General features: G+C 31.9%; 1 protein-coding gene across 5 annotated transcripts in view; it reads left to right on the forward strand.

Annotated features, from left to right (window-relative positions):
- Positions 1-23,924, forward strand: part of SERCA (ATPase sarcoplasmic/endoplasmic reticulum Ca2+ transporting SERCA) — a 91,503-nt gene that overhangs the window by 52,341 nt on the left and 15,238 nt on the right. For all 5 annotated transcript variants that reach the window (XM_074125172.1, XM_074125169.1, XM_074125173.1 and 2 more), the window contains exons 4-15: positions 13,810-13,892; positions 15,122-15,226; positions 17,448-17,586; positions 18,511-18,653; positions 18,984-19,247; positions 20,150-20,373; positions 20,459-20,672; positions 20,747-21,538; positions 21,621-21,841; positions 21,971-22,106; positions 22,301-22,453; positions 22,541-22,674. In XM_074125172.1, the coding sequence (XP_073981273.1) occupies positions 13,810-13,892; positions 15,122-15,226; positions 17,448-17,586; positions 18,511-18,653; positions 18,984-19,247; positions 20,150-20,373; positions 20,459-20,672; positions 20,747-21,538; positions 21,621-21,841; positions 21,971-22,106; positions 22,301-22,453; positions 22,541-22,674 (2,608 nt within the window). The remainder of the gene's footprint in view (positions 1-13,809; positions 13,893-15,121; positions 15,227-17,447; positions 17,587-18,510; positions 18,654-18,983; positions 19,248-20,149; positions 20,374-20,458; positions 20,673-20,746; positions 21,539-21,620; positions 21,842-21,970; positions 22,107-22,300; positions 22,454-22,540; positions 22,675-23,924) is intronic.

The raw sequence follows: 23,924 nt of genomic DNA on the forward strand, positions 1-23,924 counted from the left end.
AACGTATAGTATGAGATACGTATCCATTTTGTGTTTTCCGTATGCAGTATTCTAAATGAATTTAAACCATCTCTTAGTTTTGATGAAATATTTCAGACTAAGGGCTGCTCCGTTCTCATTAGTTAAGTGTTATTGTAAAATTATCTAATTATAACAAAGGATTAATGTAATTACAGAACTAAAATGTTCTCTTTGGGTGTACTCATTACTGTTTTATTAAACAAAAATAAAGATAGACCTCCATTGCTTAGAAATGATCAATTTCTTTTAATAACAATTTATTGTTCCCGTAACGCTAAATTATAACTGAATTAAAGAAAGAACAGATTTTCAAGATTATGAGAATGGAACCTTCATTAAGGTTATTTTAGGTTTATTATGGCTCTTGTTTAGAATTATTTATTGAATACAAAAAATTGTCTTCCAACTTAGAAATATCTGATATTTATAGCGTTCTGTTTATTTTATTTTTTCTGAATAAAAATTAATAAAGAAAAATTGTAATCTAGCTAGAATATTATAAGAGTCTATATGGCAATAAATTAATATATTTGAGCTGATATTTTTGAAAGTGGTATAAGTCCAATTAAAAAAAAAAAAAATGAGTTAATGGTAATTTCAGTAAGATATAGACACATTCTTTCCATATTTATAATCATACATTCAATGGAGTACGATTTTTTGTATTAAGTCAACAAAAGAATTTTGACTATAAAATGTTATTACAAAAAATTTTTTTTTGAAAGTGGAATAAGCCCATTTCTAATAATTATAATAAAAACAACTTTCTTATTGCAATTATTTTTGATTATTGCTATTTCAGTGTACGCTGCTCGATGCTAACTGTAAAAGAAAAATAAGTTTAAAATATCTTTTTTTTTGCTTTAAAGATCTTAACGAAGTAATTTTCATTTTTATATTTTTAATATAACTGAAATTAAAAAATAAAAATAAACTTGGTTATTCGTGTATTTAAATGTCTTCATTTTAATTATTACTTTTTACATAAAAACCCATTTCAGTAAAGCTATAATGTATAGACATTTTTTATAGAAAAATATGGACTTAAATTTACTCCTGTTTTTATTTCTTGTAATATGTTATTTTTGAAAGTGGTATAAGTCCATTTTATTATTATCTATTGACACATAGATAGATAAATAATTATAAATAAATTCGATTCTCACGTCATGAAAAGTCTACGTAACTACAAGGCCTAGAAACTTGTCATACGAGTAGGTTCTACCTTGATCGTTCCTAACCAAAAATGATAATGCACCTTTTCTTAAACCTGTCCTGTTCAGTATAATTTTTTAGCTTCTGAGAGTGAGGTATTTAAATAAAATTTATTTATACTTTTCCGTTTTAAGGTGTGGTACGCCATGACCTTCAATAAAAGTTAATGTAGCAGAGTTTATAAGTAGTTGCTGGTTATGGTTCTAAGGAGCGATTAATTTTTCGATTGGCCATTGGCACTGTTAGTTCACCCTGAGAGCTTGGTCCTTGGAGGGAGGAATTAATGGTCTATGTTAAGTTTAATGTTGAAGTCTATCCTCGCTAGAAGCCTAAGACGAGATTTAGTGGCGAGTTTGAAGAGCTTAAACCCATTTTGTGTTATTGCTCTTATCTGTGATCTGTAATATTTTTTTCTTTTTGTAACGTAGCTTATCATTCAATTCTAACACCGGTTTTTAGAATGTTTTTGTTTTTAAATGGAATATAACGTTATACTTCTTTAAAACACGAACTGTGTGAGAATGACTCACAATTATTTCGCATTCCGTAGCAAAGCCCTGGTATTCAGGTAATAATTAAAAGTAAAATAATAAATAAACATAACTCAAGTTCATTAGCTGATATATGTATCTATAATTATCGTCTCTAGACTCATTATGTTCATTTTAAAAAAGTTCTATACAATTACACTTTAAACAAAATTCTATTATAATTACTTAAAACAAAAACTTATTAATTATTTTAAATTCTGAAGAGACATCAAGGTCCAGAATAACTTGATGTTTACTAGCTTAAATATTAAATAAATTAGACTTCATTTTGAGTATCTATGCGCATTAGACTTCATTTTGAGTATCTATGCGCATTAGACTTCATTTTGAGTATCTATGCGCATTAGACTTCATTTTGAGTATCTATGCGCATTTACGTCACCACTAAAACACTTTTTAACCTTTTCTTTTTGACAATTATTGCTGGAAATAAATGAAATAATTTAAACGTCTACATCTTACAAGTTGTTTTTACCATTCTTAATGGAGGACTTCATGTAACAAATCATTTTTTTTTTTTTTTTTTAAATGACAAATATTATTAGTTGGACCTTTAATTTCGGAAAAACTAAGTCCAGTGTTATTATACATTGCTGTAGTGTGAGCTCGCTTATATTGTCCTTACAGAAATCTTTTCACTCCTCTCTGGTTTACCACTTCTCTCTTGTGGTTATGGAAATCATTTTACCAGAAAGGTCTGTCTAGTAGGTCGGTATAGCCTTTGAGGTGAAGCGATAAGTGAATTTACTCCCTTTAAATATTACCTTTGCGAAGTACTCTAGTTTCGCTATGAACGTTTGGATACGATATTTAGAAATTCATTACTAACATAATAAAACTAATCATTCGAAATTAAAATTCAGAAATTGGAATTTTTTTTTTTTTTAAATATGTACTCAATTTTGATGGAGTTCTGGTTGTGTGTGGAAGGTATTGAGGTTAAAAGATTAAAGGGATTTAGGTAACAAACTTAAGCTTTTTGGCTGCATTGCCTTGGGGTTTAGGTCCTGCCCCTTATTCCTATAATAATAATAATGATATCAAACAACCTTAAGGGTTTTCTTGAGGGTGAACATCCAAAGATCTGTCTTGGATAAATACGAGGATCTCTGCTTGCTGATAATTTAATAATATTGACTAGTAACCATGCTGTTACGCTGCCAGTTTGTCTAGGCGTTATAATTATTATCTAGTTCTATATTTTACATTTTAAAGATCGTATTACTCTAGCCATTGTTCAGTTATTTCAAATTGTTTTTACTTTTAATTTCCTATGTACTTGGTTTACTTTTTTTTCTGTAAATTACCACAAGTGATTAAAACTACAGTAAATCATCCTATTCAAAATACAACTCTTTAAGAAGTTATTGAAAAATCCCTGAAGTTAATTTTGGCAGTAAAATAATCTCCTATTTTTTCAGTCGTTGCTTAACGTCCAACTGCCAATTAGTTGTCGCGGACAGGGGCAGAAGCTCCATACTACACTTTAAACAATTTTTTCTAACAAATAAAAAGTAGTTATACGCGGGATTCGAACTGGGGATCTCCTAATTACAAAGCGAAGCTCTTGACCACTAGACCAACCCGCCCCTCATTTAGCAATATAGTAAATAAGTGAACTAAGTTAGCGTTTTTCTCTCAGCATTTTTTTTTTTTTTTTTTTTATCGAGCAACTCTCACCATTTTACCTGGGGCTACTTGAATTTCGAAAATTTAGACTATCTTAACATTTTTTTTTACTAAGGGATAAGAATTTCTGTTTAATAGAAAAATGTAAACAGCATATCATATCCACTACATAATAAAGAATACAGAAAAATAAACCGTAACACACCTGTTTACCGTTATTTAATATGCTTATCTAATGTACGAGTTACTATGTTGTAGCGTTCTCCTTGGTGGTCTGCTGTAAAATAATATGCAAACTATTTTAACCATCCAACCTCCACTAAGATCAGATTTGATTTTTCCATTTAGGTGCCATCAATGGATGAGGTAGTAAGTTTTGGACTTGGATCATCTAACTCAAAATGCGCCATTTTATCGAACTCATTGTAGTTCTCTTAAAAAAAAAAATTCTTGAAAACAGTCCAATGATTTATTTAATATTTTCATTAAAATTTATTGTTAAGGCGTAATTCTAGGTTTTATTTTTCACATTTTCCCATAAAAATCATTCCAAAAGGTGCTATTAAAGGAAAATTGGGGTTAAGCCAATTTAAATGTAAAACACAGCCTTATTACTGTACAGGTTATAGTATTAATAGGGAGAAGTAACTAATTTTGAGGTTAGTGCAGTGGACTTTCCTGCTGGGATTCCGGGTTCGAGTCTAGCCGACTCCAGCCCTTTAGATTTTTTTTTTTTTTTTAAATTATTGTCAAGTGATGGCTAGTGATATTTGCAACGGGAAACAGGAATGAGTTGTTTATGGCTGGGATTGGTCCGAATGAGCTTCATGTGTCAATCACTTCAGTTGTTGAAGCACTTTAAATTTAAACAGTTTTCCTTGTAAATGTTAAATTTCGTATTGTGCTGTCGCTCCAAATTTTCATATTTACATTTTTAAAAAAATAAACTTTGGAATTTAATTAAGCTAGACACTTTCATTCAGTACTAAATATTTGCTGCTAAAGATGATTGAAATTTATATTGGTGCCATATTTTGTAATAAATTTTATTTCTAGATCGTTTAAGTCTCGCAAATTTAACAGTTTGTGTTTTACCATGTGCCAGTCTGCTTTGAAAATGTATAAATAAATTAATGTATGATGACATCATTAACTCATCTGACACTCCACTCGCACATCATCCTGTTTAATTGTACTTATTCAACTATTAAAAGTTTATAAAATATTTGCTACAGAATTAACTCATTTTTTTAGAATATTCTTCAAAAGTTTTTAGTCACTGATGCATTACAGCAAAAGGAAGTAAGAATATTGATAGTCATTTTTTTTGTTTATTTGTGCTGAGCTTTCTATCTAGGGACTAGCACTTCTTCACGGCTGTGGCACATATTTTAAGATAACGGTATTACAGTGTAAATTAATTTGGTATAAAAATTAATTTTAACTATTCATTTTTTATTTTCTAACAAATAAAATACGCGGGATTCGAACTTGAGATCTCCCACTTACAAAGCCACACTTCATAACCACTACACTAACACCCACCCTCTATTAATCAAATATATTAATTTAAGAGATGATTATGCATTGGAAAAATCTTATATAACTGTAATTAAGTGATTGTTGCTTTAACTCTGACGGGTATTGTATGATACTATAACTTTAAGTGACATTTAGTCTTAAATAATAAAAAGGAAATGGCCAAAAAAATATTTTTTTTTAAGAGACCAATTTCTCGCATTATATCTCTGCGTTTTGGTATCAATCTGAACTGTATTCTGGATACCACTTCAATTGTAATTCTACTTCTGCATTACCTCATTAATAGCAATAACTGTTGATTAATTTTTCATGATTTATAAGTTGATTCATCATAGTGATCACAAAAAAACACCTACAAACCTTGTCACCCATTTTCAGAAGCTCCTGATGAAGAGTGACCAATGTAATATAGATTAAAATCTATGTAATATAGATTAAAATCTATGTAATATAGATTAAAATCTATGTAATATAGATTAAAATCTATGTAATATAGATTAAAATCTATGTAATATAGATTAAAATCTATGTAATATAGATTAAAATCTATGTAATATAGATTAAAATCTATGTAATATAGATTAAAATCTATGTAATATAGATTAAAATCTATGTAATATAGATTAAAATCTATGTAATATAGATTAAAATCTATGTAATATAGATTAAAATCTATGTAATATAGATTAAAATCTATGTAATATAGATTAAAATCTATGTAATATAGATTAAAATCTATGTAATATAGATTAAAATCTATGTAATATAGATTAAAATCTATGTAATATAGATTAAAATCTATGTAATATAGATTAAAATCTATGTAATATAGATTAGAAAACTATGTAATATAGATTAAAATCATCAACCCCTTCCTTGTAATATTCGTACTATATTTTCATTTCAGCACTATAATCTTTCATTTGGGCCTAACCTTCAGAGGTTAGTCTTTTCGCCTTAGGTTAGAGCAGGGGTTTCAAACGTTTTTGATCATGGACCCCTATATAGTTTTTCGAAATCTCCATCGACCCCCATAAAAGTAATTTTCAGTTTATCAAAATAAAACTATCTATTAGGGTACTGTGTTTATACATTTACTTTATGATTTTAAACATTTATTAAAGTAATTTTACATTGTTTAACAATAGTTTTATGAAAAATATCTTAATGTTGAAATTAAATATCTTAACATTTATTAAATAATAAGGAATTATAAATGAGACATCTAGGCTCAGATCGACCCCTACTTTTGTTAAATAGACCCCTGGGGGTCTATATAGACAACTTTGCCGACCTCTGGGTTAGAGCATGTATCATCTGATTTTTTTGAAGCGATTTAATTAAAACACATAATTATAAAATGGTGTACCATTCGTCAGTTAAATAAAGTATCAATTATCTTCACTTTCTAAGGCCAAACATTAACTTTAGCCTAATCTTTTGATTGTACATTTATCTCTTATTAAATGGTTGTAGAAAATTTGTATTGTTTATGTCAATAGTAATGTTTTTTTGGCATTAACATTTATGTTCAACTTTAAGATAGGATAAATATGTAAAAGTTTGAAATACTGAGAAATATTAAAATCTTAATTAATTATGTTGCTTAAAATATACCCTGGCATACTTTAGCGAAGAAATATTTATTAAGAAAATAAGTAAACATCTACCCACCTGAGCAACATATATTTTACTTGTACCAAATGTGGGAGTTATAAAAAGATTTCTTACTTGCAACACTTCTCAGCTTCTTTTCGTCTTGATAGTTTTTTTAATGGCCAAAATTTTTAAAGTTATGTTAAATAATATTTCTTTTTTATTATTATTATTTATAAGTTGAAAAAAATATTTATAATCCGAACATACAAAAATAATTGTTCAGTTAGTTATTTGAATAAGAAGAAAAATGGACCTATAAATACCTAATTTTTGCTTTAAAACTCAAATTTATTATCTTATTTATTGGAAGTATATTCTTTAAGCTTTCAAAATTCTTATTTCACTTCATAAAGTATAGGAATTGCAGTTTTTGGAAGTCCTTTTCAAATTATGGTATGTTGTAAACAACAGTTTTCAGAACCCCGATTCTTACTTCATTTATTTATTCTTAATATTTTGTAATTATTCAGGACTTCTGAAGACATGAATCCATTTGTTGTAAAGGTGCACAACATACCCTTGTAGCCTATCACATCCACACGGTATAAGTATCGTACTATAACACAAATTGTCAAGATGCAGCGTCATGCATATTGAGTCGTATTATTAATTTTCTGTAATATTTAATGGGTAGGCTGTATACAATGTTATCGAGTGGTTAAATGTATTAAAAACATCAAAAGTTATCGAGTTTTATATAATTTCTTTGATGGTAAAATGTTCTTTCGGGCCCATAGCAGAGTTAATTCATATCTTATTTTGATAGAGCGCAAGAGCTCTATCTATTTTTTTTTTCTTTTTATGGTTTAAGGTGCGTCTTCAACTGAGGGTAATTGGCGCCCGGAGCTTTTTTCAGTGTTCTCACGTTACATTGTCCATCACTGGACAGTGAGCTATAAGAAGCTCCTAGAAAGAGAAAATCTAAGAATCAACAACAGCTGGATTCGAACCAGGGTCCTCCGCGTGGGAGTCCAGTACGCTAACCGCATAGCTAATCCCTTCCCTTGCTGCATCTGTTGATGATAAAAATAATACGTTTTGGAGATTTCTATCTTAGAGTTTAGATAATGTTAGATTGAAGTTAAATTAAAGATTGGCAAAATAAAATAATTTAACAAAAGTTATTGTATTTGAAACAAATAGTACATACTTGGATTATCCCATTACCCAAAATGACATGAAGTAAACGCACTAAATTATAATTAAAAATAAATAAGTTTACATTTAATTTACGTGACATTAAAAACATTTATTTTATACTATCACTTTTTAAAGTAAAGTTAATAATTATGAAGCAAAAAAAAAAAACAAAAATGATTTCACAAGTAACCGCTTATCTCTCTCTCCACAGTAGAAATATTGATAAGCTAGTATAAAAAACACTTACTTAATGTTAATATAAATATTTTTATGTTTTTCGTTTAACAAGTGATTTATTTTCTACTATTTCCGAAGGCTGGGTTATGAACACTGTTACCGGCGCGGAGAGTCATTTTCCTCTATAGTATTTCATAAAAGCGAACCCATATTTAGTTGTATTAATTTTAAAAACCAAAATATTAATTTAAAGATAATCGTTTGATCGTAAGTACGATTTTCAGAAAAGGTTATCTTATTTTGTTTTGAATTTTTTTCAAAATCCATTGCTAACAATTCCATTTGAAGTTTGCATACTAATCTCTTAAAAAAAAAGCTTAAATTTTGTTAGCAATTTTTTTTTGTTCTAAAAGTAATAGTTTCCTGGGGATAGAGTGAATTTTATTTGCATCTAAAATGCCAATTCAGTATATTATAAAGTTCTGTAATCTATTACACGTATTACATTATTAAAGTCGTGTAGCGTTTAATTGGCGTTCCAAGGTCAAATCGCTTCATTCTATCACCACGCCTAGGGTTACCTTAGTGCTATATTACCTTCCTGTACTTTGACCAAATATAAAGATAGGTTATAATTGTTACGAAAACAGTGTATTTCATTTCCATGTTTAAAATACCGTGAACATACCTGGCTCAGTTTTGGTATTGGAATTAACCCATTGAGAAAATTTATTTGTTTACTGTTTTTTTTGCGCATCTCTAAAATTGGATTAAAATGTTTTTTATCGCCGTTTTCAAGTGAGTTAAAGAGAATCTAAGAAGATTGTAAATTATTTATTTTGAATGTCTCTTCTAATAACGCATTTATTTCTAAATATTTTCGTTATGTGTTAAGTTTTTCAGGTAAAAAATAAATTATTTAATGCATGGGCTTCTGTTTAGAATTATAACCATGAAAATAACTTTTCTCACGTGATGTGAAGTCGGAGAGGTCTCAAGGCGGGGAATATTAAGTAAGCCACCCAAGAGGTTTGGTATATGACCTTGATACGCCAACTCTTCTGGTTACCGCAACAGCGAGAATTGTTATACTTTATTAAGTATTTCGAAAATTTGAGTGTAAAGAAAATGTCTTAATACTATAATATGAACTTAATATGTTTTTATCTAAATCTTAATCCAGCATCTTTAACATGAAGATCGTGTAAAAAATGATCATTGTTTTCTTCCTTTAAGTTATTGTTAAAAATGTCGACATTAGGAGTTTCTTCTGCAAGCAGTTATTTTCCTTACAAAATTATTGTTGCTCAAATAAATCTGAAGTTTACCTAAAATTCCAACATTCTGCTTACACATTCTTGTCACATGCTACTTTTGTTGTATGTATTAAAGGAACTGAAAAATTGTCTCTGTTTAACATAATTTAATTAATGATAAAATTTAAGTAGTTCTTAGAATAGATAACAATGTACAAACTGTAATTAATTCATATTTGTTTTGCTAAAGATAAAACAGAAATAGGGAATAATAGGAGCCCTATTATGTAGTTAACAAAATAAATAAAAGATGTGTTGAAGCAAGCAAAGGTGAATAGTTTAAGAATATGGTTTGTGTATGATAGAATCCCCTTTATTAATATTGTTGCTTCTAATGTAAAAAATTCCAGCCAATATCCGTACATAGGCAAGGGGAACTTTACTGAAGCGATATTTTGTTATTCGCTACAGATATAATAAACAATTTTAAGTGGATTTGGGATTTTAGAAAATCAGTAAAGTGTTCGAGGTTAAGGCTGTTTGTCAAACTTCAATGCAATATAACAGTCTAACATCTTTATCACCTACTAACTAGAATCAATGCTACCAACCTCTGTCTGACTGAAATTAAATACGATATTTTATTTAGGTCAATTAGTCAGTAAGAGAAAGTCGTGTGAGTGTACACACCAGATATTTCTGCAATGACTTCTACAATGACCTAGTTTTCTGAACAAATGTTTGTTGCTCTAAGTTTGGGTAAGTTGGTGCTCTTCGTTCTTATTAGAATTGGGGAATTTGTAAAATTCAGCTTTATTTGTAACTGCGAAATATAAAAAAAAAAATCACTTGAAATAAATATACGACTAAAGAAGTTAAAACCAAAAAAAAATTAAGTCGTGACGGTTAAGAAAGACGTTAAATTTAAATTGTCCTTTTATTTATTTGGGATAAGTTAGACAAGCCATAACATAAACATAACCTTCCACTGAAAAATCTAACCAATGTGTCTCTTCCTCACGCTACCGACGTGATTTTATTTTTTATTTTATAGCTGCTATATTTTTGTAAGTACAAGGCAACTCGACTGTGTTGTACTGCATTTCCTACAGTAGTGCAGATCGTCTATCCGGCTTGTTTTCAGATTGTGCGATCGTTGGTAACACGTTTTGGGTCGTACTATCCTCTGGACTAAACTGAGCAAGTATACCTTTATTAACAATTCTATTTTTACAAGAAAGCCTAACGTAACTTAATTTATTTTTCTACATAATTGCCATTACTATTTAGGCACTTATCGTAGCGTACATTCCAGCTTTTGAATGCTATCTTCATAGAAAGTCTGCTGCCTGTTTTGACAACCAAACGGTCGTTTTGACCACAACATCGTCGTCATGGCGGTTGCCTACTCAGATCTGCATCTTCAATTCCGCAGAAACATGTGTGCTAGATCGGCACTTTACGGAGTGTCAACTTTTTGCATTATTATCTACAGTAATGACTGAAAGTCGTCCAATTCGTTCCTCATCATGAACATTCGTGCGCACGTATTTAAAAGCTCAAAGCCAATTCCATTGATCATATTGCTTTCTCCATAAACTTTGCTGATTTTGCGGTGAATTTCAGCCGCTTTCTCACTTACCAAATTCCATGACATTTTATTGTCGTTTCTATCTTATTGCCGTTCCCTTAATTATTGTCTAGCCTTCATTAAAAACTGAGTGAAATAAATTGATTTGTCTTTTTTTTATTTTAATTTTTTGTTTAATTATACATTTTTTATTAATCCATCTTGAAGATAATAAACTCAAGATGCGATGTTGTTTTAAAAAGTACTGACCGTGTTGAATTATGTCAACTAACAATGTGCTTTTCTCTTCAGTAATTAAAGACCACTTTCTTCCATGTCTTCTGTCTCAAGAGAGTGAGATAGAAAACAAAAATGCTTATATTTTAGTTTCTTAATAAAAGTACATACTTCAAATTTAGTGTTAAGACAGGTGAAGGGTAACTTCAGATAGCTTCCAAAGGGTCAAGGTCTTATACACAAAGGACGTAAACCTCATTTAAATAATGTTAAGGGTGTGAGTAGACTAGTCCCTACTTTTGTTAAGTATATGCTATACAGTATACACCCTTCCCTTAGAAGTGTTTCTCCTTAGTGTGGCCCTTATTAAAGTTTGCCACTATTATTCTATCTTTTAACTATCCACATTTTCCTTGTATGAACATGAAACTATCACAGAAAAAAAAGACCTTTATAAAAGATTCTAATAAACAATAACTTTATTCATCTGTCCTAAAGGTTTATTTATAGTGTAATTAATTACACAGTTACAAATATTTCGGTAGCAATTTATCTTTTAAAATTAGGTTTAGCCTCAAATCGTTACAACTTCTCCCAGAACTCTCAATTCTGTACTTTGTGTACAAATACTTGCCCAGCATATTGAAGAAGAATGAACTTCCTTAAAAATTAAAAACATGATTTTTTTTCAGCTCCGGATTAAGTCCTTTTTAGAGATCAATTTCTCTAGTGCAAATAAGTGACTAAAGACACATTACTAGGTTATTTGTGTACAAATGCAATATATTTAGGTACAATAAATTAACTTTAAAATAAGATTTAAATACATTTATTTAAGCTACAGATTTTATGAAGAGTGTTCATAATTCTTGTACGAGTATTTAAAATAATTCGCTGCTTAAGTTCTAGCTATTTATATTCGTACAAATTCATTTTTTTTTGTGAATTAGTGAAGTGGTTTATGTAATGTGGTATGAGTAGCTGTGACATCACACTGTTGTACTAGACAAAGAATGAACCCAGTTTTTATGGGTAAAAGTGCCTTATTCTACTCTACCAACTACGAGTATATAAGTATTTTCGCTTTTAAAAAAATGTTGAAAAAAAAACAAATATTTCCTACTGCGATCTAAAAGATCTCCAAGTGTTTTTATGAGGCTAAGAGCCTAGAGTTAGCCTATGGATTGCTGAGCTTAAGCAGGTGCAATACGAGGGTCGTTTGAAAAGTCCGTGCAAAGTCACGAGAGATAGCACCACTGGCGCGTATCGAGGTTATGTTTAGTTAGTAGCATCTCTTGGAAGAACACACACCAAGTTTCTATTTCTTTGTGTTTGGCATTCGTTTGAATCGAGGAAGTCGAGTGATTTTCAAAAAATGGACGAAAAAGAATTTCGTGTGTTGATTAAACACTACTTTATGAAAGGCAAAACGCCTCAGGAGACTAAAGAGAAGCTTGATAAACATTATGGTGACTCTGCACCTTCGATTAGAACAGTTTATAAGTGGTTTCAAAATTTTCGGAGTGGCCATATGGGCACAAGTGACGCTGAACGTTCTGGACGCCCTGTTGAGGTTACTACTCCAGAAATCATTGATAAAATCCATGATATGGTGATGGATGACAGAAGAGTGAAGGTGCGTGAGATTGCTAGTGCTGTGGGCATCTCGAATGAACGGGTAAATAATATTTTGCATCAACATTTGGACATGACAAAGCTATCCGCAAGATGGGTGCCGCGATTGCTCTCGCTTGACCAAAAACGAAATCGTGTGAAGTGTTGCAAGGACGGTTTGCAGCTGTTCCAGAAGAATCCGCAGGACTTTAAGCGTCGTTTCGTCACTGTGCATGAAACATGGATACATCACTACACTCCTGAGACCAAAGAACAATCTAAATAATGGGTTACCAAGGGGGAATCTGCGCCAAAAAAGGCGAAGACCGTTCCTTCGGCCGGAAAGATTATGGCGACTGTCTTTTGGGATTCGCAAGGAATAATCCTCATCGACTATCTGGAAAAGGGTAAAACTATTACAGGTGCATATTATTCATCGTTATTGGACCGTTTGAAAACCGAGCTGCAAGAAAAACGCCCACGATTGGCCTACATAAAAAGTCCTTTTCCATCACGACAACGCGCCAGCTCACACCTCAGCAGTTGTGGTCGCAAAATTAATGGAAATAGGGTTCCAACTCGTTTTACATCCCCCCTATTCTCCAGACTTGGCTCCCTCGGACTACTATTTGTTCCCCAATATGAAGAAATGGCTGGCGGGAAAAAGATTTTATTCAAACGAGGAGGTGATTGCAGAAACGAATGGCTATTTTTCAGACTTGGACAAATCCTATTATTCGGAAGGGATCAACAAACTAGAGCAGCGTTGGACGAAGTGTATAAGCCTAAAAGGAGACTATGTTGAAAAATAAAAAAGGTTTACCCCCAAAAAATAAGTAGTTTTTATTTTTGCACGGACTTTTCAAACGACCCTCGTAGTTCTAATTGCATGTCCTATTTTATTGTCTGATTACGAGAAATGTCTTTTTTTAGTGTTACTTGTCTTGTTCGGCTGATATATTCGCAGCGATGACCACCTGAATATTGGCTAGTCTACCATCCTTTGGAATTTCAAATTAATAAAAATATTTCAGTGCCGCTTATATTTTAAAAAATGAATTCTTCTATTTAAAATAAATAAATAATTTTAAAAAAGTGCGTAGTTTTGCATTAACTGTAAGAAAATACTGATTATATGTATTTAGTTTTTAATATAATTTGCTTAATCAATTAAAGTATTTTTTATTTTTTATTTTAGGTAAATCAATATGGCAATTAGTATTGGAACAATTCGATGACCTGTTAGTGAAGATTCTGTTATTAGCCGCCATCATTTCTTTTGTAAGTATAATTATTTTAAGTTCATAAATCGTTTCCTTAAGGCGTAATAATGTGTTAAAAAAGAATGCTCTTTAAAGAATTAAGTGTGAATGTCATTAATTCAACTGACAACTGCTTTTTAAATCTGAAACTCATTTAACATCATATTCATTTTTCTTCTTTTTATTTTATTTTATTATTTATATTGTAAATTATATATTTTTGAATGTAGTTCTTAAATTAATTAATTATTAAATTACACGTTTGTAAAAAATGGTTCTGGATTTGATCAGTTATATTCTTATGGTAGGTGAATTCCTTTCATAATGCCGACGCTGTTTTGAGGCCTACTTTTTTGCAATTAATTGCAGATTTCTGCATCAACTTTTAACATAACCCCAATTATTGTATACCATTCGAAAGGTGATCGTATGTAGATGTTTTTCCTGAATAGTGCACGGTTTTCTCATATAAAATGTTTTTGAGAAAAATGAAGTCGAAGTTTTTTGGAAAAAATTAGAAACTTGCTATTTCTTATGTTTGGGCCACAAAGTAAAATACTTAATATTATTATTTTGGAATACAAATTAGCTTATTTAAAAGGAAATTTAACCTCCTTTCTAATGAGCTTATTAAAATAGCTGTAGCTTTAATAGTTTGAGAAATATAAACATCTTTTTGCTAAAAAGTAGTAACACCTTGAAAAAACATAAAATTAAAAATATCTATAAAACGGAGCCGAATCGAGCCATAGTTTATATGGAATTTTTTGTTGCAAATGATGCCCAGAATCGCCTCCCGAAGTTACCGTAGTCTTATGCTGAACACCCTGTATAATAAACAACTACTTTATTTGAATTCGTAACCAATTATTTTGCAAGTTTTGGGGGTTATTACTTCATCATTTAGTTTAGGTACAGTAAACTTTCAGTTATTACTGGGCATAAAATTAATTTTTTTTAAACGAGTTTGATTAAATTTTAATCTATTAACACATCGCGTAAAAGAAGTAAAATTATTTTTACGGTATTTCTGATCTTTCGAATTAAAACTGTTGTTTCGCTGGCCGAAGAATATATTGTATGTAGAAGTATTTCACGCTGTAATTTAAAATATAAATTTAATAATTTTGAATTTGTAGAATATTTATTATGTAAAAAATTATTTTTCCAGTAGGTTATTGATTCTTTTCAAACTTGAACCAAATTAACCATTTTATGTTTTTTTTTTTTTTTTATTGTTGTTGACAGGTTCTTGCGTTATTTGAAGAACATGACGACCAAATTACCGCTTTTGTAGAACCTTTTGTTATTCTTCTTATCCTTATTGCCAATGCCATCGTTGGTGTGTGGCAGGTGAGTAGTTATAAAAGTTTATTTATTTATTTTACGATAAAAAATTTTTAAAGAAAATTTAGAACTGAATTCAAGTTAGTTCAATTTTTTTTTTCGACATTTTACACCTTTGATTTTGTTACCAACTTTAATTTTGACGAAAAATTTGCACAGATAATTAATTAAATGAATTTTGCTTCAACTGTGTTGAAGTTGCATATGTATTCGTCAACTGGTCAACCTCACATGATAACTAAACACATACCTATCAAAACCGAATTTTCATTTATTTGTGTGGTAAGGTTTGCTTACGACCTTTAATCGCAGAGTTGTTGAGTATATCCTACTCTTGCGCGATTCATTCAGCATATGGTAGACGGAACCATATGGATGGTGGATAATTGGATAGTCCACTTTCTTCCTGGTAATTCTTACAACTTCCCTTGGATAGTTGAAATATATTTTAGGTTCCGTTGTGAATCGTATCTCTGATTATAAAATCGGCTTTAAAGATGCATCAAATTTGTAAAAAAAAAAAATTGTAAAAAATTTTTTTAAGGTCTCTCAAGAATCGAACCCCTCCTCCCGCTTTAACAGTCTAATTAGCAGTGTGTATAGTATTATCAATATTTTTTAATTAAGTTATCTGAGCTCAGCACCAGGAACCTTTATGCATTACCCTGTTGGAAACGAACTGAAAGGAAGAAGAAAAGCCTATTGTACTGGATTCTCTTATTCCAGATGTTAGTTCAGGCAGAAATAAGGCCAGGCAGATGGATTCGAGCCTGAGACATGCATGGTTGTCTGATCTAATCTCTTTGTTTATAATATAATTTATCTTTTAAAGGCAACGTATATACAGGGTGATCCATTTAAAACGCACCAATCGCTAATAACTTTTTAGGAAAGCGGAATTTCGAAAAAACCCACCAAGTAAACTATATGTTTTTTTCAGTCTAGTTTTCAAATTTTCCACCCCCGATGCTGTATCATCATTTTTGGCGGAGTTACGGCTAAAAACCAGATTGGGGTTTCATAAGGACTAGTGGTTTTGACAATGATTATGAAAATTACATAAAACACTGTGAAAAATGACGTTGTTCCCGCTTCGATATCCCTGATATTAGTCGAGATATTTAAGATCAAAATTACAATTTTATCTATTCGTGAACGGTTTTCAATATTAATTTTCCACCAGAAATACAAGTTTTGGGAGGTCCTCTGACTGCAAAAAATGTTTCTGGTGACGCAAAGTAAAAAATTAATAATCATTGAAGATTTTAAAACGTATAGTGTAATGTAATGGTTGTGGGTGAATCAGGATAAATTTGTTTTATCATCAAATAAAAGCAACCATCACACCATTTTAATGCATCCCGTATGCAAGACTTCATGACCTATGATTACGGTAAGAATATCTTGCTAGGGAGGTGCGGATGTTGGTCTAATGGTCAAGAGGGTAGTTTTGTAAGTGGGATATCCCCAGTTCGAATCCCGCGTATGCAGTCATTCTTATTACTTAAAAAACCATAATACTATTTTTAATAAAGTGTAGTCATACGATCTTGACCACTAGACGAACACCCGCCCATCCCTGGCAAGATTCTTACCGTAATCATAAGTCACGAAGTCTTGCATACAGAGTACATATGAAGATACAGTATCAGGGTTGAAAAATTTGAAAACTAGACTAAAAAAACATATAGTTTACTTCGTACGTTTTTTCGAAATTCCGCTTTCCTAAAAAGTTATTTGCGATTGGTGCGTTTTAAATGGATCACCCTGTAAATGAGTTCAGCGGCGACTAAAACTTTTTTTAATGCACTGACGATTTCCGGACTTTTTTATTTTTTACTTTTTTTAACACAATTTACAAGGAAAGAAAGGGGCGTTTTCGTCCAAAGTTATTAGTGACAATTTCAGCAACTTTAAAATGCCAAAGCTGTCAATGAAACTATAAAAAAAAACTTTTTTAAAGGGCATATTCAACTTAGAAGTCACTAATTGAACTGCCATAAATAAGGACCAATCACTGGACTGCGCAACTTAGCGATTTAGAAGTTTACTCGTAGTGAAATTATTCTCACAAATCATTTAATGTAGTTATTCAAATTGGATCGCAGTCGAATATCACGCGCATCACGTTATTTTATTCGCAGTCTAACAGTTGTAGGGTAAAAATAATCTATATTAGGTACTAACCAGTAATATCGAAGTTAATTTAATATATTCCTTATTTCAGGAAAGAAACGCAGAAGATGCGATAGAAGCGCTGAAGGAATACGAGCCAGAAATGGGTAAAGTTGTGCGTGCTGATAAAGCTGGTGTTCAGAAACTCAGAGCTAAAGAAATTGTACCAGGAGACATCGTTGAAGTCTCAGGTGAGATGGTAGGTGGAGAGGCACCTAAAGGCACTAAAATATCTCCCCCAACTATATATTTCTGTTGTATAGATTTTTTTTTTAAATAATTTTTTATTTATTTTTTAATGAGGGTGATGTATTATTTTTATTATTTTCTTGGGATCTGGGACTGGTTAAGTAAAACTAACTGGTTAACTAACCAGATCAGGTAGGTTATATCAGGTAGGTAGGTAGGTTATAAGTAGGTTAGCTAACGAATCTCAAGTTACCATTTTTTAAAGTAGTTTTTGTAGCAGTTTCGTTTGTTTCATCTGCATAATCAGATATACATGTAGAGAGCATTCTTGCCTTCAGTTTTTCGTGTTTTCATTACTCGTGGTGTGCTGAACGGAAAACTAAATAAGCCATTCACACTTCTTCAGGCTGGCAAGTTTACAAAGAAGCAAGCAAGCGTTGTATTTATTGTAAACAAAGACAATCTAACGAGACAGAGGCTTTGTATTAGTGAAAACTAATTAAAAGTAAAATTGTTTAAAAAATATGTACATATATTATATGGAATTTGAATTTGTCTTCGTAAATTAGTTAATAAATTAATTGGATTTGTTAAGCAATTATACAACAGAATAGTTTGATATAGACATACAAATTGTTGGCGCCAATTAGCTGAGCAATTTGAGGCAACATTGCATAGTTAAAAGATGTATTGTGACACTGGGTTCTATTTTCGGTTTTGACCGAAGTAATTTTTTATATATTATTTTATGTGTCCCTAAATTTAATTTATTTATGGTAAAGTTCGTTAGCTGTCCTTCTTTGACCGACCTCAATATCTGATAGGTAGTTAAGGATAGCCGCATGAAGAAAACTATGTTTTTTTAAAAATTTTGTTACGAAAAACCATTTTATAGTAAATATAATGAAGTATTTAACGGTTTACAGTTGGTGATAAAATTCCAGCAGATATTAGGCTGATCAAAATTTATTCCACAACTTTGAGGATAGATCAGTCAATTCTTACTGGTGAATCAGTTTCCGTCATCAAACACACTGACCCTATTCCTGACCCAAGGGCAGTCAATCAGGTGAGATATATCTTTATCTATAACTCGATTTTGTAAAAGATGATGATTATAAAGTATTGATGACAGGTTGATTACCTGAGTAATAAGAAGTTGAAGTTTACTATAAGGCTTCACTTTTGGAAATTCTTATTTAAATATAATGGCAATAAGTAATTGTAATTAGTATAAGTATTGCTATAAGTATTCATCAGAAACGTTAACTTTTAATTTTTATTTAAAAATAATAATAATAATTTTATAATTTACAATTCCGTTAGCTGGTGTAAGCTTAAAAGTAAATAATATAGCAATATGCGTAGTGGAATTAGTAAGAAACGTCATGGTTTACAGGACAAGAAAAATATTCTGTTCTCTGGTACCAACGTTGCTGCTGGTAAGGCTCGAGGTGTTGTTATGGGAACTGGTCTTAACACGGCTATTGGTAAAATCCGAACTGAAATGTCTGAGACTGAAGAGATCAAGACTCCACTACAACAGAAATTGGATGAATTTGGTGAACAATTGTCTAAAGTCATCTCTGTCATTTGTGTAGCAGTATGGGCCATCAACATTGGGCATTTTAATGATCCAGCTCATGGTGGCAGTTGGATCAAAGTATGATTATTTTTTTCTATTATTGATAAGTGTAGATTAGTACTTAGATTAATAAAAATATGTTGATAACAATGCTGTTGTACTTCCCGCACACATTTATTTTTGACTACTTCATTTTTTCAAATTGTATTGTGTTTTTACAAAATTTTAATTTTTTGAAAGTATGCTAAACTCTCATTTATGGCTCTTTTTTCTTTTCAATCCAAAAGTTGCTCTAATAGTGTGTGATATTTTGTCTACCGTACGCGTCTATAACTGTTTAGCTTTACAATGAAATATTCTAATATCAGAATTCAGATCAGGTAGATGAGGCGAGGAATAAGTAAGTTAGTAAATTATTACTTTATTTTAGTACGTTATTAAAAACCTTCTCTATGTAATGCCTTACTAACTTACTTAGTCCCCGCCTCATCTACCTTGCGGTGTAGAAGTCCACGCCAAGTAGCTGTGATAAAAAAGATCCCGGTGTTTTTATTTTCTTGTTTCTTTTAAGCTAATAACTTCAGAGATTTTGGGGATTGACCCACGTTTCCTAGTGTAATGGGGGGATTGCCTACTTTGGGCCTCTAAACTTGCTTTGGGCACCTTCAGAGTTTTATAGGCGGTTAAGCACCTACTTCGTGAGTCTGTCTGACCCATTCAGGTTGGTGCAGTGTTGAGCATTTCGATTACGCAGGGGGAACCATGATCAGGCGATCAACTTCACCCCACCCGTAATAAACTTTAGATCTTCAAGTTCATCGTCAAGTTTTCAAAACTGTGGCACTTGATGGGCTTATTCACTTTTGAACGTAGGGTTACAAAGCCTTTCTTGGTTTGACTAATTGAATAGTTCTATAATTTTGCATTAAGCTACAAAAGTTTTGCTAATTATCTTAAATATGCAATCTTTTTATTTTTAGGGAGCTGTGTACTATTTCAAGATTGCTGTAGCTCTAGCTGTAGCTGCCATTCCAGAAGGTTTGCCAGCTGTAATTACAACTTGTTTAGCTTTGGGTACAAGGCGTATGGCTAAGAAGAATGCCATTGTGAGATCGTTGCCATCCGTAGAAACTTTAGGTTGTACATCTGTTATTTGCTCAGATAAAACTGGTACGCTTACTACAAACCAAATGTCCGTCAGCAGGTGAGTTTTCATTTTTAAAAATTTAATTCAATCGTATTAAAACAGTTTTTAACTTGTAACATTAATCGACAATTTTCATTTACAGGATGTTCGTCTTTGAAAAGATTGAAGGATCTGATAGCTCCTTCTTGGAGTTCGAAATAACTGGCTCAACTTATGAACCTATTGGTGACGTTTTCCTCAGAGGTCAAAAGATTAAGGGTTCCGACTTTGAAACTTTACATGAAATGAGCACAATCTGCATAATGTGCAATGACTCAGCTATTGATTTCAATGATTTTAAACAGGCTTTTGAGAAGGTTATTACTGTTATTATTGTTACTTTATTAATTTTAAAGATAGCTTCTTTAACTATGTATTTGCATATGCACAGGTTGGGGAAGCTACCGAAACTGCCTTGATTGTTTTGGCTGAAAAATTAAATCCTTTCTCCGTGCCAAAGACTGGTCTCGACCGTAGGGCGTCTGCTATTATTGTCCGTCAAGATATGGAGACCAAGTGGAAGAAAGAATTCACCTTGGAATTTTCTAGAGACCGTAAATCCATGTCCAGCTATTGTGTTCCATTAAAGAGTACCCGCCTTGGCACTGGACCAAAACTCTTCGTCAAGGGAGCTCCAGAAGGTGTATTAGAAAGGTGCACACATGCTAGAATTGGTTCCACTAAAGTACCATTGAATGCTACTCTTAAGAACCGCATTTTGGATCTCACAAGACAATATGGTACCGGTCGTGATACTCTGCGTTGCCTTGCCCTAGCTACAGCTGACAATCCTATGAAACCAGAGGAGATGGACCTTGGTGATTCCAGCAAGTTTTACACTTATGAAGTTGGACTTACTTTTGTAGGCGTTGTAGGCATGTTGGATCCTCCCAGGAAAGAAGTATTTGACTCAATTGTACGCTGCCGAGCAGCTGGTATCCGAGTAATTGTAATTACCGGTGACAACAAGGCTACTGCCGAAGCTATTTGTAGGCGTATCGGTGTGTTTACTGAAGAAGAAGATACGACTGGCAAGTCATACTCTGGAAGGGAATTCGATGATCTCCCTGTTTCTGAACAAAAAGCTGCATGCGCTAGAGCTAGGCTGTTTTCCAGGGTAGAGCCTGCTCATAAATCAAAGATTGTTGAATATCTACAGAGTATGAATGAAATTTCTGCTATGGTAATTAAAATTCCATAAGTTTGTTAACACCTAATAATCACTTGATAATATTATTAATTTATTTATTTTTTATACTTTACAGACCGGTGATGGTGTAAATGATGCTCCAGCGTTGAAGAAAGCTGAAATCGGTATTGCTATGGGATCTGGAACTGCTGTTGCTAAATCTGCTTCGGAGATGGTGTTGGCTGATGACAACTTCTCTACCATTGTAGCGGCTGTTGAGGAAGGTCGTGCCATTTATAACAACATGAAACAATTCATTCGATATTTGATTTCATCCAACATTGGTGAAGTCGTGAGGTAAAAATTATTTAAATTGCAATTGTTGGTATATAGATTTAAAACAAATTTTTTTTATGATTTCCTAAACTGTTGCTAGATTTTTTACGTTATAATCGTTCATTAAGAGCACTTTTCTCGCTGTTTTAGTATTTTCTTGACTGCTGCCTTGGGTCTGCCAGAAGCTTTAATCCCTGTACAATTGCTGTGGGTCAACTTGGTCACTGATGGTTTACCCGCCACTGCCTTGGGTTTCAATCCTCCAGATCTTGACATTATGGAGAAGGTAATTTCTGAGTTAATTTTTCTAAATTTTTATGCTTTTATCATTTGTGATTCTGCACAAATTTTTGCATATGTTCCAATATATGTGCTTCCTTATTTGTTTAATTTTATAATGGCAAATATTTTATATCAATAAATATATTTTAATAAAGATAAATATGTTAAAAGTAATGATTTCAATTATTTTTCTTTCAGCCTCCACGTAAAAGTGACGAAGGTCTTATTTCCGGTTGGTTGTTCTTTCGTTATATGGCCATTGGTGGATACGTAGGTGCTGCTACTGTCGGTGCAGCTGCATGGTGGTTTATGTACTGTCCAGATGGACCGCAATTGACGTACTATCAAGTTGTATGTAACTAATTGATGCAGAGTAAAAACAAAACAAAAAACTGCATGTTGAATTTTATGCTTATTTTGGCTTACTTTCATTTATAGACTCATCATTTGCAATGCATTGGTGGTGGCCCAGAATTCAAGGGAGTCGACTGCCATGTATTCCATGACCCTCATCCCATGACTATGGCTCTCTCAGTATTGGTAACAATCGAAATGTTAAACGCCATGAACAGGTATTTAAATAGGAATTAATAACAAAAGCAATATGACAATTATTTTTATTTTATTTTTCCTCTTCTCCTAAATTCTCCTCTTAAATATCACAAGTAATTGAGAATTTGGGTTTTTGGCTAATAAAGTTAAAGGATCCTCGTGGCCCGAACTTGCTCCTAAAATGTTCATGAAAAATATTTTTTTTCTATTTCATTCTTTACTTTGGTGACCTCTGGGCAACGTTTTAAAGATGCATCGCTGATTTCTTGATATTTTAATTCGGTTTGGAATTTTTTTCTAATCATCATTAGAGGATTTAAATATTCTAGTGGTTCAACTATGTTTCGGTTATGTAAATAAAAAAGTAGTGATGTAGACAATAAACCATCCCAATAGAGCCCGGGTAGTAGAAAGTATTGTAAGTATTTAAAACAATATGTTAGTCTTGAATTGTTTCTTTATTATTATTATCTAAGTCAGAAAGGCCCAGGCCGCATTGATTTCCAGTCAAATCCTCTCAATGATAACACTACTGGCCGTTTACTGTAGATACTTCTATAAAGTTTAAAATCTAAGGGTAGCTCTCCTGATTTTTAACCCTGGATTATGAAAATCCGCTGAGTTATCTCTTATCTCATTATTAATTGCGATGGTGTTTCATAACCAATTTCGGTTTGTTTTATTAAAATTTTGATGCAGGAAACATATATTGTAATCCGTTATTGCCATAACTTGATCGTAATTACATAGTTCAAATTCTGATATTGTTTAGCATTTAGTATTTTTTTTGTCACGTTTTATTTGGAAAGTGTATACGAGGGTCGTTTGAAAAGTCCGTGCAAAGTCAGAGAGATAGCACTACTGGCGCGTATCGAGGTTATGTTTAGTTAGTAGCATCTCTTGGAAGAACACACACCAAGTTTCAGCCAGATCGGTCTATTTCTTTGTGTTTGGCAGTCGTTTGAATCGAGGAAGTCGAGTGATTTTCAAAAAATGGACGAAAAAGAATTTCGTGTGTTGATTAAACTCTACTTTATGAAAGGCAAAACGCCTCAGGAGACTAAAGAGAAGCTTGATAAACATTATGGTGACTCTGCACCTTCGATTAGAACAGTTTATAAGTGGTTTCAAAATTTTCGGAGTGGCCATATGGGCACAAGTGACGCTGAACGTTCTGGACGCCCTGTTGAGGTTACTACTCCAGAAATCATTGATAAAATCCATGATATGGTGATGGATGACAGAAGAGTGAAGGTGCGTGAGATTGCTA

The sequence above is a fragment of the Rhodnius prolixus genome, unplaced genomic scaffold (genome assembly GCF_049639745.1).
Source record: "Rhodnius prolixus isolate KJV_2025 unplaced genomic scaffold, Rpr scaffold_3, whole genome shotgun sequence".
NCBI lineage: Eukaryota > Metazoa > Arthropoda > Insecta > Hemiptera > Reduviidae > Rhodnius > Rhodnius prolixus.